We start from the raw sequence: 14,558 nt of genomic DNA, 5'->3' as shown, positions 1-14,558 counted from the left end.
TATAATGACTTGTTTAATATATTGCTTAACCATACAAATTCTATTCTCTCAAAGAAATCATTCATCTTGCTCGTTAATACCCAAAACATTGGCCATAAACAAAATCAACAAATATAGGAGGAAACAAAACTTTGTGATTTTCGTTTCACATTCAAAGTTGGCACATTTATTCATTCATAAATCAAATTTTTAAAAGTGCATAGTCCCTCTCGATTTCAAAAATTTCCCACAAAAATTGTTTAAAATATTAACCGGTTGTACAGTCTCTCATGTACTTCTTGTATCTCCACGTCCCTACTCTTTCCTAGATCTCTGCAACAAAACACTGTTTTTTTCCTCCTTATCATCAAACATATTTCCTATTATTTTCCTTCACTTCCTTCTCATTCTCCCACCAACTGCACTTTTGTTTTTCTCTTATTATTTAAAAACTGCTAGAATACGTATTTTGTAAACTTAATGATATGACGATCGGTAATCGAATTCTATTTTTAATTATTTAAAGATAAAATCTAACTATCAATCAACTCATTATGTAATTTACAAATATAGTTTAAAAAATAGTATCTCTGAACTCTTTCTTTTTATTTTAAATTTTTTCTATTAAGTTCCCTTAAGAATTAGTTTGTATTATTAATATCAAATTCGAAACACTGAATGCTTCCTAGGAAAAGGGTTGCTTTTGCAGTTAAGACGTTTACTCAGTTTTGGTGTTTGTTCAAGGTACTGTGTGTGCATTGTAATTGGAAACACTGAATGCTTCCTAGAAAAAGGGCTGCTTTTGCACTTAGACATTTACTCAGTTTTGATGTCTGTTCAAGGTACTGTGTTTGCATTGTTTAATTTGCAAGTTAAAAATGGCTTCTGCCTGAAAGTTTCTGACTTTAATTAAAAACTTAAGACTTATAAGGTAGTTTAGAGCGTATTCAACATTCCTTTGATGGGTTTTTTTGAAAAAGGCTTGTTACAGTTGAGAATTTGGCCTTATTCTTTTTTATGAGTGTGTTCTAATTCAAAGTTCCATAGAAGTGAGGCTGTGCAAATTTGGATTTTCCCTTTTATTTTCCATTAAATTGATTGCGTGAATTTTATGTGGGTGTTGAAGTTGGAGGTTTCCTGCGGAGCTGCCAAATTTCACTTTTTGGGTTTTCTGGATTTGGGTTTTGCTGCTTTGATGACACTTCAGAGGCATTAGCAGTTTGGGGTCGAAAAGTTGAGATTTTGTAGATCTGAGGAGTAATGGTAGTTGGGTTTTCTCTTTTAATTCGAAAGATTACTGCTTTTTTACAAGTTTAGGTGTTTCTTTAAGTTTAGATCTTTGGTTGTGTCACTGGGATTTGCTGAGTTGGGGGACTTGGGAGAGGGAGAATTATGCTTGTTTTTCACAAAATGGAGCATTCAGCAGGAGAATGGCAACATAGGGCAGCAATTGAGATTACAAAAGATTGGAATGGGGTAGAACAAGTGGTGCTTCAGAACCAGCAAGGGGCTTCGGCACGGGTGAGATTCGAGAATATCTTGTTTTCGCCATTGATTAAGTTTTCGAAGGCTCTGAATTTACAATTTGTCATTAAATTGTTAGTTCATTTATGTGAAAACTTCTGTTCATATACCATTTTGGTTTCTGTATCAGTGGGGTGATTAGCGTGTGTGTAAACGTTGCAATTAATGAGTTCTCTTGTGATAATATAGGTTAGCTTACTTGGAGGACAGGTCACTTCATGGAGGAATAAGCACGGCGAAGAACTCCTATTCACTAGCAGCAAGGTATAACTTTTCATTTCCTATTGTATAAATTTGCTTTCCATTTATTTCTTTCTTACAATTTTGTGGCTGTTGTAGTTGAAAGCATTTGATTTCGTCTTTTATCCTGGCATGAATGTTGTCTATGTTTGTATATATGGTTGAATGGTCACGAAGACTGGGGGTAGAAGTAAAACTGGGTTGACCAAGTACACTCTGCCTTAAGATTATCCAATCTGTGCTAGTCATAGTTTATGAATGTGTTTGAATCAGATTTCCGGTTGGATCGGGTTTCAACTGCGTTTTAAGTTTTATGCAAATCTATGCCCTGTTACCTAATACACAGCTGATATTTGGCATAATGTGGACATTAGTTCCAAAACAAATCTTACCGACTAGAGACATGGATAAAAGATTCTTTTAACGTGCGTTTCATCAATCACAGGCAATCTTGCAGCCCCCAAAAGCGATGCGAGGAGGAATTCCCATCTGTTTCCCACAGGTATTGTCAATTATTCCTGCATAAATTATCCTTATAAAAAGATACTAAAATCTGAAAACTCCAACCGATGCTTTTTACTTAATGCTTTTGAAGTTTGGGAACTGTGGATCGCTGGAAAAGCATGGTTTTGCAAGGAACAAGGTGTGGGCAATTGATGATAATCCTGAAATGCGTCAACCAAATGATTCCAATGGAAAATCCTTTATTGATCTACTACTAAAACCGTCTGAAGATGACCTGAAGTGTTGGCCCCATAGGTATGAGCTTGGATGCTGTATTCTTAGATAAAACTACAATAAGCTGTCACTTTAGGTACAATCAACTCATTTCCTATTGATTGAAGTTTGTATGCTCAATTTTTGTAACAAAATGCAAGTCCTAGATAATTGTCTTCTCGTCTCTTTGTTCCTGTGCAGTTTTGAGTTTCGACTTAGGGTGTCTCTTGCAACAAATGGAGATTTGAACCTGACATCAAGAGTTAGAAATGTCAATGGAAAGCCGTTTAGTTTCTCCTTTGCCTACCACACTTATTTTTCGGTTTCTGATATAAGGTATGTAGCCGTTATTGTTGAATTCACAATCATCTGCCTTCTGGTTGTTGCATATTTGATTCCGTTATTGGCGTGTGATTTTATTTATTAACGTGAAATGAGTTCTGTCCCTAGTGAGGTGAGGATAGAAGGGCTGGAGACACTTGACTACTTAGACAACCTTTGTGAAAGACAACGTTTTACAGAACAAGGAGATGCCATAACTTTTGAGTCTGAGGTAAATTCTTTTTATTTTAAACATGTGAAATTGGTTTTACATATAAAGTAGGAAACCCTAGATTCGGAAACAACAGAAGTTCACAACAAATTATTATTTCATTTCTTCATACTGTGATGTAAGTGGCATGGAGGAAGAAATACAATTCAACCTCCCAGAACAGTATATTCATTATGTTTGTCTGCCAAACTCAATCAGTCTCGACTTTATAATCTGTTAGAATTAAATCTTAGCTAAAATTTTCTATTCTTGCAAGTATTGTCGATGCAATATGAGTGCTTTGGCTTATAGGTACAAAAAATTTCTACTGGCAGGTCAGTCGACTTTATCTAAGTTCGCCCAATGTGGTTGCATGTCCTTGATCATGAGAAAAAGCGAACATATGTAATCCGAAAGGAAGGACTACCAGATGTTGGTAAGCTGGCACATGTTTGACATTTCACTGTTATTACATTTTCATATTTGACAGAAAGTGAAATAGATTGAAAATTTTGGCGTGTGGAGCTTGTATACTCAAGTCTCAGTTTTTCGTGTGCAAAAGGGATTAGCTTAGCTAAACATATTGCATTGACATGCTTGAACAAAAATGACTCGATATTGAATTTGGCTTTCTGTTTGCGTTGCATTCCCCCATGTACAGTTGTTTGGAATCCGTGGGAGAAGAAATCGAAATCTATGGTTGATTTTGGTGACGAGGAGTACAAGCAGATGCTTTGTGTGGATGGGGCAGCGATAGAGAAACCTATCACTTTGAAGCCAGGCAAGGAATGGACAGGGCGACTGCAGCTCTCAGTTGTGCCTTCGAGTTTCTGCAGCGAGCACCTTGATCTTTAGAAGCGAGGTTTTTGAAGACCAGTACAGATTTTATAGGGTAAAGTGCTTTTAGATTATGTTGTACTAGGCTGCTAGCGGATTATCGTAGAAGGGGTCTGTCCTGTAACCTGTTGTAGTTTGTTATAGTTCGATTCTTCGAACTAGGATCCTAAAACGAAGCACCGAGACCTTGTAATTTCATCCGTGGTTTTGTTATAGATTGAAAAAATGTTGAAATGGAAAGTATAATTTGGAGAACTTCAATCATGAAGATATGAATTGGGGCCAAATTTAAAAAAAAAGAAAAAAAAAAAGTGGGTGAAGAAGCCACTCTTTATCAGAGCCAGGTTTCGATCCTGGGACCTGTGGGTTATGGGCCCACCACGCTTCCGCTGCGCCACTCTGATTGTTGTGATAAGTGGTCCTCAATAAGTTATTTGTATACAATTGGGAAGATCATTTATATGAAATTTGGATGATCGTTGAAAGCGAATACTAATATGAAGGCAAAGAAAACAAAAAAGTGTGTAGCTTAGAAGTGTCTAATTTGAGAAAAATCTTGTGTATTATTTCGGATATAGTCAGAAGTAAATTACGTAACGAGTGCAATAAATATATATCTGACAATAAAGTAGAATTTCTTTTAATTTGAGCTACCATTTACATCGTGAACGACAATATATGAATTAATTGGACTACATTTCGGCATGAATGGGAAATGAGTCACTAGTGTATAGTTGTTGACATTGACATTGCTTATCATTTGCACCATTGAGACGTAAGAATCAAAGCTATATAAGTTAGTGGGAAGAAATGCCCAACTTTAATGCATAAATGCCACTTTAATTTGACTCATCAACCATCATATTCAAAAATCAAGATATTATATAATGTGAGCACCAACTTTTTTGCTATTAAGTTATTAACACACTAGTCAACTATGTTGTTGAGAGACTTACTATTTTTCGGATCTTTTTTTTTCAAACATCATATGAAATTTTACATTTTTTCAATTTGTCATATGAACTAAAATTTTAATCAATTTGTCATATTAACTTTTCGAAATTATTTATTTGTCGTCTCATCCTAGCGCCATTAAGTTTTCATCAAAAATACTTGCACATAACTTGTGTTTAGGGTTATTTCGGACATTTGACCTCATTTTCATGTCATTGTTTGCTATGAGCAATAACTTTGTAAAAAGAATGTACGTTTGATATGTAGCGTTGTTTTACAGGACAACCATACTTCAATAACATATGATATATGTTTTGAGGACTCTACTGTTGAAAAGAAACTCAATCAAAATTATATCATGTCATTATATTAAGTTTTATTTTTATTTAGAATAAAAATTATTATTCCATTGCATAATCATTTTCATTTTTTAGTTTGTAGAAACTCTGAATTTTTGTTTTTTTGAAGGCAATTTTTAAGGAGAGTGCAGACTTAAAATGTCTCTAATAATTAACAATTTAACTCACTAATGCTATCGTTTATAAAAAAAAGGATATATTTCCAACTATTATTGATTTTTTTTTCAAATTAAATATATTTCTTATTGTTATTTTCTTCTGATAATGTATTTCTAATAGTGTGGATTGATACATAGTTCTCAACTAATAGGAAGACAAAGCATTGAAAGTTTTTGATTTGCATTTGTGGTGGGTGCTGGACAAAGCATTGAAGTTTGTATTGTGTATTGTGTTCAATTTGCTGTTGCAAAATAATATGGGTTTTGTGGTGTTAGAGCAAGCTAGTCACAAGTGCTTTTACGGCACGCCATATGTTAAGAGTACAACGAAAAATGAAAGCCTTATATTAATAGTCAAGAAATATTTTAGGCATCTCCATCTTTTGCTAAGTGACTTTGGATTGTACATTCTAACGGGATTCCATCAAATGATTTGATATGAAAACTTCAAATCTGTTTTAGTGCCACTACTAATTACTCGAGTTGTATTAGACTGAGGACTTGCTTAGAAGTGCTTTTAAAACAACTAAAAATGATTTTCCATGATCCACTTGGATTTTTATAAAGATTGATTTAAAAAACATTTTGACTAAAAATGCTTTTAGTCATTTTAAAAACAATTTCAAACAAGTATTAATTTAAAGGAAACTGCAAAGCACTTCTATTGTTTTCTATTTTTCTAATAAAAATAAAATAATTACTGTTAAATTTTGAAAACAACTATTTGTGTTTGGTAGTTTTTGAAAACGATATTCTTTATATTCTCTGAAAAGTTGTTGCTCTTGCATTCAATCTTCCTAGTTTCCTAATTTATGTTTTATAAAAACTATTACCTACCAATTGTATTTTAATTTATTACCCTTCTGAAAAAGAAAAAAAAAAACTGTTTTTAAATATTATCCCAGCCCCAACCTACAGTTTTCCTGCCTTTGGCCATTCATGCATATACCATAATCCAGCCAACCAATCTAACCATTTCACGAAACAAAATTTCATAAAGGTTTAATTTTGTAATTGCCCCCTCAACTTTTTATTTCTTTCACTTTGGTCTTTTAACTTCTTTCTGTCTCATATTGGCTTCTAAATTTTGAAAGTGGGATTAGCTAAGGCAGAATGAAACTTCGGTTACAAAAGTTGAGAGAATGGCACACAACAATTTTTGAACAGCATTTCAGTATTAACTTGCTTTTGACCAAAATGCCACCCAGCTACTAGTACGTAAACACTTATATCTAAGGATATGAGTTTGTTTCTAAGAAAAAAAGTCGTGGAATTGAATAGCACCCACCACTAATCCTATTAAATCTTGTAATCGTCATCCCTATTGCTCTCGTTGAACAAAATTCTTAAGCGTTCACGGATCAACTTGGGACGAAAAAATTGAAGGCAAAAAGTGAAATCACCACTAAAGTTCAAGGACCAAATTCGTAATTAACTCTTTCATAACTAAAACAATAAAAACAACTTGTCCAAAAATCCTTGCCGCCAACATCAGCATCCAAACGGCACGCGTGAATCTCGCGCCTAAATTGCCCCCGCCCCGACCCGACTGGATGTCCCCATCGTCCCAAGCCTTACTGCTCACCCGTCTCTCCCTCTCTCTCTCTCTCTCTCTCTCTCTCTCTCTCTCTCTCTCCCCTACTTCTCAAAAATTGAACGACTCTGTCTTGGTGATCCGATTTCCTGAGATTCAATCCTTCCCCTTCCTTTCTTCCTCCATTCTTCATCTTTTTCCTCCAAATTTCACTACCCATTTCTTCTTTTCCCAGGAATTCAAATCCACATTTCAAATTTATCAGAATTCAAATTCCAGAAATTGCAAATTTCCATCTTTTTTTTTTAAATGTTCTGACCCCTTCTTCCTGCTCTGCACGATTAATTTCACTACCCAAATCAATCCTATTTCTTGAACTCTATATTAATTACTAATTTCTTTATTATTCAAACAAATTTCAATCTAATCCCATTTGGGTCTCTGTTTTTTTTCTGCAAAATTACCCAGAACAGAAACAGAGTAATCCAACAAAATGGCGCAACAACCGCCCATTAAACCGGTTCTCCAGAAACCTCCAGGATACGGATACCCGCACCAACCGGGCCGGCCCGTACCCAGTCCGCCAGGCCGAAAGCCCAACATTCCCCCTTCCTTCCGCCCAAAGCCCAGCCGGGGGAGCAGCTGCTACTGCATATGCTGCTGCGTCTTCTGCGCCTTCCTCCTCGTCGTCATCATCCTCGCCGCCCTCGCCGGAGGCATCTTCTACCTCCTATTTGACCCCCGGCTCCCGGCCTTCTACCTCCTCTCCTTCCAGATCCCCAAATTCGAACCCGTCTCCAAACCCGACGGGACCCACCTCGACGTCCAGGCTGTCACCAGTGTCGAGGTGAGGAACCCCAACCCGAAACTCGACATCTTCTACCGCGAGGGGATCGAGATGTACGCGATCCTCGGGGACGAGAACGACGTGGGGTTGGGGCTGGGTTCAAAGCTGCTCAAAGGGTTCACGCATAGGCACCGGAACACGACGAATTTCAAGATGGATATGAGGGTGAGGAACAAAGTGGTGGATCAGACGGTGGGGCGGAGGCTGGCGGCGCAGCTGAAGAGTAAGGAGATAAAGGTGGCGGTGGAGGGAAAGACGAGGATTGGGTACGTGATCAAAGGGTGGAGGGTTGGGACGATGCAGATCAATGTCTTATGTGGTGGCGTGAAGTTGAAGGTTGTTGATGCAGGAGAAATGCCCAAGTGCACCATCAATGCGTTCAAATGGTACGGAATTTTAAATTATTTATTTTGAATTTTGCATGCGATTTCATGTTTTAGATTTTTGTTTCTTAGCAAAAAGTTTATCATTCAGCATATTTTTGCTCATTACCCTTAAGTAATCATCTTATTTCTCGTCGAGATCTGAGTAGTAAGCATTACCATTTATCACCGCTTGTGGGTGGTGAGCAAAAAATACAATCTGCTCCATGCTTCTTTTGACTACGAGGTTGATGGGTTCACTTATTTTAGTAGAATTTAAACTTGTTTAATACCGCTAAGAAGATCATCTTTTAGAACACATTGTAATATCACATGACCTAACAACTACTGAGTACCATGGAGTAACATAAAATTATTAAATGATAAAACATAAATACATCACTTACCACATCATCTGATATAAAATTTAGTACTAAAAAAAAAAAAACGCTCCCTTAAACGATATTCAAATAAAACCTGATTGTGAAGAGGGCATAGGTGTTTGGGGAGTATATGAATTATGAAAAGCATTCTCAAAAAATTAAGATATGTAATTAGATAAGCGAGTGACTTTGTTTGTTGACTATGGTGTAAATAGAAATTTCATAAATGTATATATATGGATGTGGTGTCTATACATTTCAATGCGACTGCTAAAAATTATTAGAATTCTTTTTTCAATTGATACATGTGCATGTCATTACATCTGAGAAGTGATTTCCGCACACTTCTTTTTTTCCTTATGTACTCATGTTTATAGGATTTGTGTCAAAATTGAGCATGAAGTATAGTCACGATCTTTAATTTCTGGGATTTTGTTGATATGAGTGCAGGATCAACATTCGTTGATACGATGGATCTGATCCTCACAAAGCATAATATGTAAAGGGTGATAGCGCAAGAGAATTCAATTTGGTGAGCTCATCAGCTGGATGCTGCAATTTCCAAGCAGACATTTGTTGCCAGAAGATTAAAGGATATGGATTTCTCCCTAATCTATATATCTTTCTAATATTTATAAACAAGCGAGCCTTTTACAACGTATATTCTTTGGTGTTAAAAAAAAAAAAAAAAAAAAAACAGTATTGGATGGATGGGGGCAGTATCTATATGAATTCCAAAACACAGGCTAACATGTGTGAGTTTAAGCTTTTGGATCCTTCTAACGCATTTGGAATACATATCAGTTTAGAAGGAGCGAGGGTTGAAATTTTAATTTATTAATTTGTTTATTTTGGTGACTGGTTTGGACACTTGGTTTAATTAATTAGTTATTTATCAGCTTAATATATTTTTTTTTCTTTTTATATGAAAAAAGCTTATTTGGTTCCTAACATTTTGCCATATGTATTTATTTGCAAGTTAAAAAAATGTAATTATGTAATTTAGTACTACAGTCTAATGATATTATTTTTCACTTTTAAGTGAGAGATTTTTTGTTTGACTCTCGTCAAAGACGAATTTGAACCACATCATTATGGTTTGTCTATTATCAGACTTGGCCTACTCTTCCACCATTAATGTAGATAATATTGTTAATATATATATATATATAATTAAGTATAATTAAGGTGTAACATTACATCTCCTCTCCCGCTTTTGTAAAAATAATAAGTTGTGACATCTTTTTATTACTTTGGTAAAAGTGGGACACAACTTATGGATTGACTACAAAGACAGTGGCAGTAATATACAGACACTGATTGCACCTAAACCCATGTCTCTAAAACGAGCCAACAAATAAAACTAAACCCTAGCATCGAAAATTACACAGAATATAACCAAAGCTCACAAAAGGGCGACGAGTGCTTATAACACCACGCTAAATTGGGGCTGCAGGTCTTCGGAGAGTGTCTGGTGATAGTGACTTTATCGGCAGAAGCCGTGACGGACCCGAACTTGAAGACGTTGATATTGGCGGCAACTGGTTGAGGCACCACAACTACGCCGTCCATGCCCCGAGACTCGGTCGGTTTCAGATCTGGATTGGCCTTAGTTTCAAGTTTGGGTTCATTCCCTTCCACCACGAGAGCAGACTTGTCACTCCCCAGACCTGGGGCCGTATAAAAACCTGAATCCATTGAGGAAATAAAAATAAAAAAAAAATAAAAAGAAGAGCAATGTAATGTTTTGGAGCTAATTATGCATTGCGTAACTGATGTGATTTCAAATTGTTTTAAATGGTGAGAAAACTGATAGCCTCTGCCCACGAAGAGGTGTTCGACAAGGTGATCCTCTTTCTCCTTATTAATTTGTTCTTTGTGATGAAAAATTATCTCATCCGATTAATGAAGCTGTTGACTCTGGAAAATGGAAAGCTGTTAAAGTTGCAAGACAAGGACCTGCGCCGGCTCTCATCATATGTTTGCAGATGACATTATTTTATTTTGTGAAGCCTCCAAAAAGCAAGCTCAGATTGTTAAAGGGTGCATTGATAAATTTTTCCTGGCTTCTGGGAAGCAAATAAGCTATGAAAAATCGATAATCTATTGCTCACCTAATATTAATCGTGGAATGGCTCTTGAACTGAGTCGCATTTGTGGTTCTCCCCTGACTAATGATTTGGAAAGTATTTGGGAGTTCCGCTCATTCATGTAGGAGTTTTGAGACCCTTTTGTCCTATATCAGGCAACAGTGGTTTTTCACTAGCCGTTATATAGGCTTATTCCTTCTTTTTAGTAATTAGAACTTGGATCATTTGGAATGAGGATTGATGTCACATCCTGGCCCGGGTCGGATCACTTCCCGGACCTGCTCCACCACCTTAGCACTATATTGTCCGCTTTAGGCTTACCATTCCCTCACGGTTTTGTTTTTGGGAACTCACAAGCAACTTCCCAGTGGGTCATCCATCATGGGATTGCTCTAGCCCCCTTCTCGCTTAACTTCAGAGTTCCTACGAAACCCGAAGCCAGTGAGCTCCCAAAAGGCCTTGTGCAAGGTAGAGATGAGAATATACATATAAGGATCACTCCCCTGGGTAATGTGGGATGTCACAATCCACCCCCCTTAGGGGCCCAACGTCCTCGTCGGCACACTTGCGACCAGGGTTAGGCTCTGATACCAAATTGTCACATCCCGGCCTGAGGCGGATCACTTTCCGGGCTCGCTCCACCACCGTAGCACGATATTGTCCGCTTTGGGCTTACCATTCCTTCACGGTTTTGTTTTTGGGAACTCACGAGCAACTTCCCAGTGAGTCATCCATTATGAGATTACTCTAGCCCCCTTCTCGCTTAACTTTGGAGTTCCTACGGAACCCGAAGCCAGTGAGCTCCCAAAAGGCTTCGTGCTAGGTAGAGATGAGAATATACATATAAGGATCACTCCTCTGGGCGATGTAGGATGTCACAATCCACCCCCCTTAGGGGCCCGACGTCCTCGTCGGCACACTCGCGACCAAGGCTAGGCTCTGATACCAAATTGTCATATCCTGTGCCCGCTCTACCACCGTAGCACGATATTGTCCGCTTTGGGCTAACCATTCCCTCACGGTTTTGTTTTTGGGAACTCACGAACAACTTCCCAGTGGGTCACCCATCATGGGATTGCTCTAGCCCCCTTCTCGCTTAACTTTGGAGTTCCTACGGAACCCGAAGCCAGTGAGCTCCCAAAAGACCTCTTGCTAGGTAGAGATAAGAATATACATATAAGGATCACTCCCCTGGGCGATGTGGGATGTCACAATTGAGGTTTGGGCTACTAATTGTGTGGATTAGGCTTGATGATTATACTATAATATTAATATTAATTAATATTAATTAATCAAGACAAGGGCCTTGGGCCTCAAGGAATTAAAATTAATTTGATCAATTAGTTTTAATTTCAAATTAAGTTTTTAATTAAATTAATTAAAAACGTTTTGATTAATAGACACAACTCTTTGGAAAGAGTTGTATAACTTCAGATACATTCAAAAGGTGTTTGAAGAGGTATGAAAGAGCCTATATAATTGGAGTCCTCAGTTCCATAAAAAATGATCTTTTATTCCTCCACTGTTCGAAGGACATAGCGTTTGTGCTAGTCTCTATCTTCAATTCATTCAGCTTAGTATCATTTTAATTTTTTGTAATTATTGTGTAATTACATTATGTATTGCAAGTATTTTTGAATAATAAAGTATAAGTATTTCAGTTCTGTATTTCCGTTATTTTATTGTTTCTACATTGTTCTCCAACAATCCATTCTTACATCACTAAAAGCATTTACAAAGGCTTGGTAGAAAAGGCTCAAACTCGATTTTCTGCTTGGAAGGTGAATTCAGTATCTCTTGCTGGTCAGGCCACACTTGTCCAATATGTCACCTCCGTCATCCCATTTTATGCTATGCAGACAGTGAAATTACCAGTTACCATTTGTGATCAACTTGATAGGTTAAATAAGAACTTCGTTTGGGGCTCCACTTAATCAAAAAATAAGGTTAACTTGGTTAAATGGAGCCAAGTTTGCCTTCCAAAGTCTCTTGATGAGCTTGGTTTGAAAAACTAAGAGATGAATTTGGCTCTTCTTGTAATTAAGAACTCTTGGAGATTGATGCAGGGGGATAATGGCCTTTGGGTAAAACTTTTACAAGGAAAGTATGTTAAAGGTGATATGGGTTAATTACTCAATGATAAAACTGCTGTACGCTTTTCTTGTACTTGGAAATGAATTCTTGAAGGGACTAAACTTTTGCATGAGGGGCAACTATGACAAAATGGAAATGGCAATATGGTAAAGTTTTGGACGGACAAATGGGCTAAATGTAATATTTTGCTTCATCATGCTTCTTGCCCGCTTTCCAATGATATGCTTAAGGCCACATTATTGTTACAATAATGGTTGGGATATTGGTCAATTATTACTTGTTTTACCAAGGGAGATTGTCGAACAAATTCTTAGCATTCCATTTGGTTTTGATGCTTTAGCTGATAAGTGTATCTAGAGTGGAACAGTGATGGTAATTTTTCTATTCAATCTACTTATATGTTGGCCATTAATTCAAGTGGTTTTCCTAATTGACGATGGGAATTTGTTTGGAAACTTCATATTCCTCAAAGAGGTTAGTCTTTCTTACAGCTGCTTTTTCTTAATAAGCTTCTCATTAGTAAACAAAGGTTGAAAAAGGGTATGAATGATAAACCCTGAGAGTGTCAAAGATGTACTTGTGGCGTTGAATCAATGCCTCATGTTTTCAAAGATTGTCCTAAGGCAAGAGAACTTTGGCAAAGGTTGGGAATGTATAATCCACAATTAGATCACATTGATTTTCATGATTGGCTTCATTTTAATCTCACCAATAAATCTCTCATATTTGGGGGGGGTGGGGTTTAGAGTGGAGGTTAGTTTTTTCCATTGCTTGTTGGTTTATTTGGTATCAGCGAAATAAATTTATTTTTTAGCAGAATTTTGCCATGATTGATGAGCCTACAATTGCTATTTGTACTTTTCATCATGAATGGTTGAAGGCAAATACTCACAAGATTGATAAACCTCATAGGATTGAATCTTTGCTCCATTGGGAAGTTCCTCTTCACGTTGGTTTAAGCTTAATGTTGATGGTTGCAAGAAGGGAAGTAATAATTCTATTGGAGCAGGTGGTGTTTTGAGAGATTCTGATGGTAAATGGATTTCTGGGTTTTGCGACAATTTGGGCTCAGGTGAGATTCTCAATGTTGAATTATGGGGTCTTTACTTAGGGCTTACAATTGGCATGGAGATTGCGAATTGATAAATTATTGGTGGAATTAGAATCTGCAGTTACAGTTCATTTGGTGTTGCAAGCTGCTGGCAATAATCACCTTTAGGTCCCTTGTGTTGACCCATCGAGATTTGCTTTCAAGATATTGGCAATGTGAACTTCGGCATGTCTACACAAAAAAATTTTATGGCGGACAATTTAGCGACCTATAGTATTGATTTAGATTTAGGTCATTTTTATTTTGATACTCCTTCTGGTCTAGTTAGTTTTATTCGTGAGGATCGACTTTGGATGTCCTGGTCTAGATTTATTATTGAATAGGTTTGTTTGGGCTTGCTTTTAGCCCCATTTTTCAACCAAAAAAATAACGTGAAGACCCTTACAAGTGTCTAAAAATAAATAAAACTCTTAAATCCCTCTTTTAACACAACCTCAACTTGTCTGGTACTTATCTAATTCATCTTTAAAATAAAATGGTGATGGATGTGACAAGACTTGTAACTGATTGCTGTTTGACAAGTGACTTGGCAATGATGCGGCTTCCCTATCAACAATTAAGTGGGTCACACTTATGCCATATCAGAGATTTATTGACAAGGTTGACGGATGTGCCTCCTCCATCCTGTGGAGGTTGCAAGAGAGTCAAAAACAAGAAAACGAGTGAGAAGATGAAGAACGAATAAGGAGACGTGCCTAACACCAACAATGGTTAGGGAAAGAATAGTACTTGGTTACTCAAATGATGAGTAGGAGTTCTTAATCAAAATTATTTGTGGCCGATTCATAGAACTTCGTGTTCATGATATGAACTATTCATATTATGAACTACTCTATA

At 36.9% G+C, this 14,558-nt stretch overlaps 2 protein-coding genes and 1 non-coding gene across 4 annotated transcripts; 2 read left to right on the top strand and 1 right to left on the bottom strand.

The window, feature by feature from the left end:
- The first annotated feature begins 282 nt into the window (after positions 1-282).
- LOC103965878 (putative glucose-6-phosphate 1-epimerase) lies at positions 283-4,090 on the top strand. The gene is given in 9 exon segments (XM_048566038.1): positions 283-1,500; positions 1,693-1,767; positions 2,189-2,245; positions 2,339-2,502; positions 2,662-2,796; positions 2,911-3,013; positions 3,328-3,366; positions 3,368-3,428; positions 3,654-4,090. Coding segments are annotated over 9 exon segments (957 nt in total). The 5' UTR covers positions 283-1,371; the 3' UTR covers positions 3,848-4,090.
- Positions 4,091-4,161: 71 nt separating this feature from the next.
- On the bottom strand, positions 4,162-4,233 carry TRNAM-CAU. The gene has a single exon. It is a non-coding gene; the product is annotated as a tRNA-Met (tRNA).
- Positions 4,234-6,852: 2,619 nt separating this feature from the next.
- On the top strand, positions 6,853-9,330 carry LOC103965879 (NDR1/HIN1-like protein 6). 2 transcript variants are annotated; one of them, XM_048566039.1, is made up of 2 exons: positions 6,853-8,067; positions 8,872-9,330. In XM_048566039.1, the coding sequence occupies exons 1-2, from the start codon at positions 7,328-7,330 to the stop codon at positions 8,927-8,929; spliced, it is 798 nt and encodes a 265-aa protein (XP_048421996.1). In that variant the 5' UTR covers positions 6,853-7,327; the 3' UTR covers positions 8,930-9,330. The 2 variants fall into 2 exon arrangements, with proteins under 2 accessions (XP_048421996.1, XP_009377251.1); XM_009378976.3 differs by having other exon boundaries at positions 6,858-8,067; positions 8,877-9,330.
- The last annotated feature ends 5,228 nt before the right edge of the window (positions 9,331-14,558 follow it).

This window comes from the organism of the source record quoted next, unplaced genomic scaffold (genome assembly GCF_019419815.1).
Source record: "Pyrus x bretschneideri cultivar Hongxiangsu unplaced genomic scaffold, Pyrus_bretschneideri_v1 Contig40, whole genome shotgun sequence".
Taxonomy (NCBI): Eukaryota; Viridiplantae; Streptophyta; class Magnoliopsida; order Rosales; family Rosaceae; genus Pyrus; species Pyrus x bretschneideri.
This window is presented reverse-complemented; position numbering and strand designations above follow the sequence as displayed.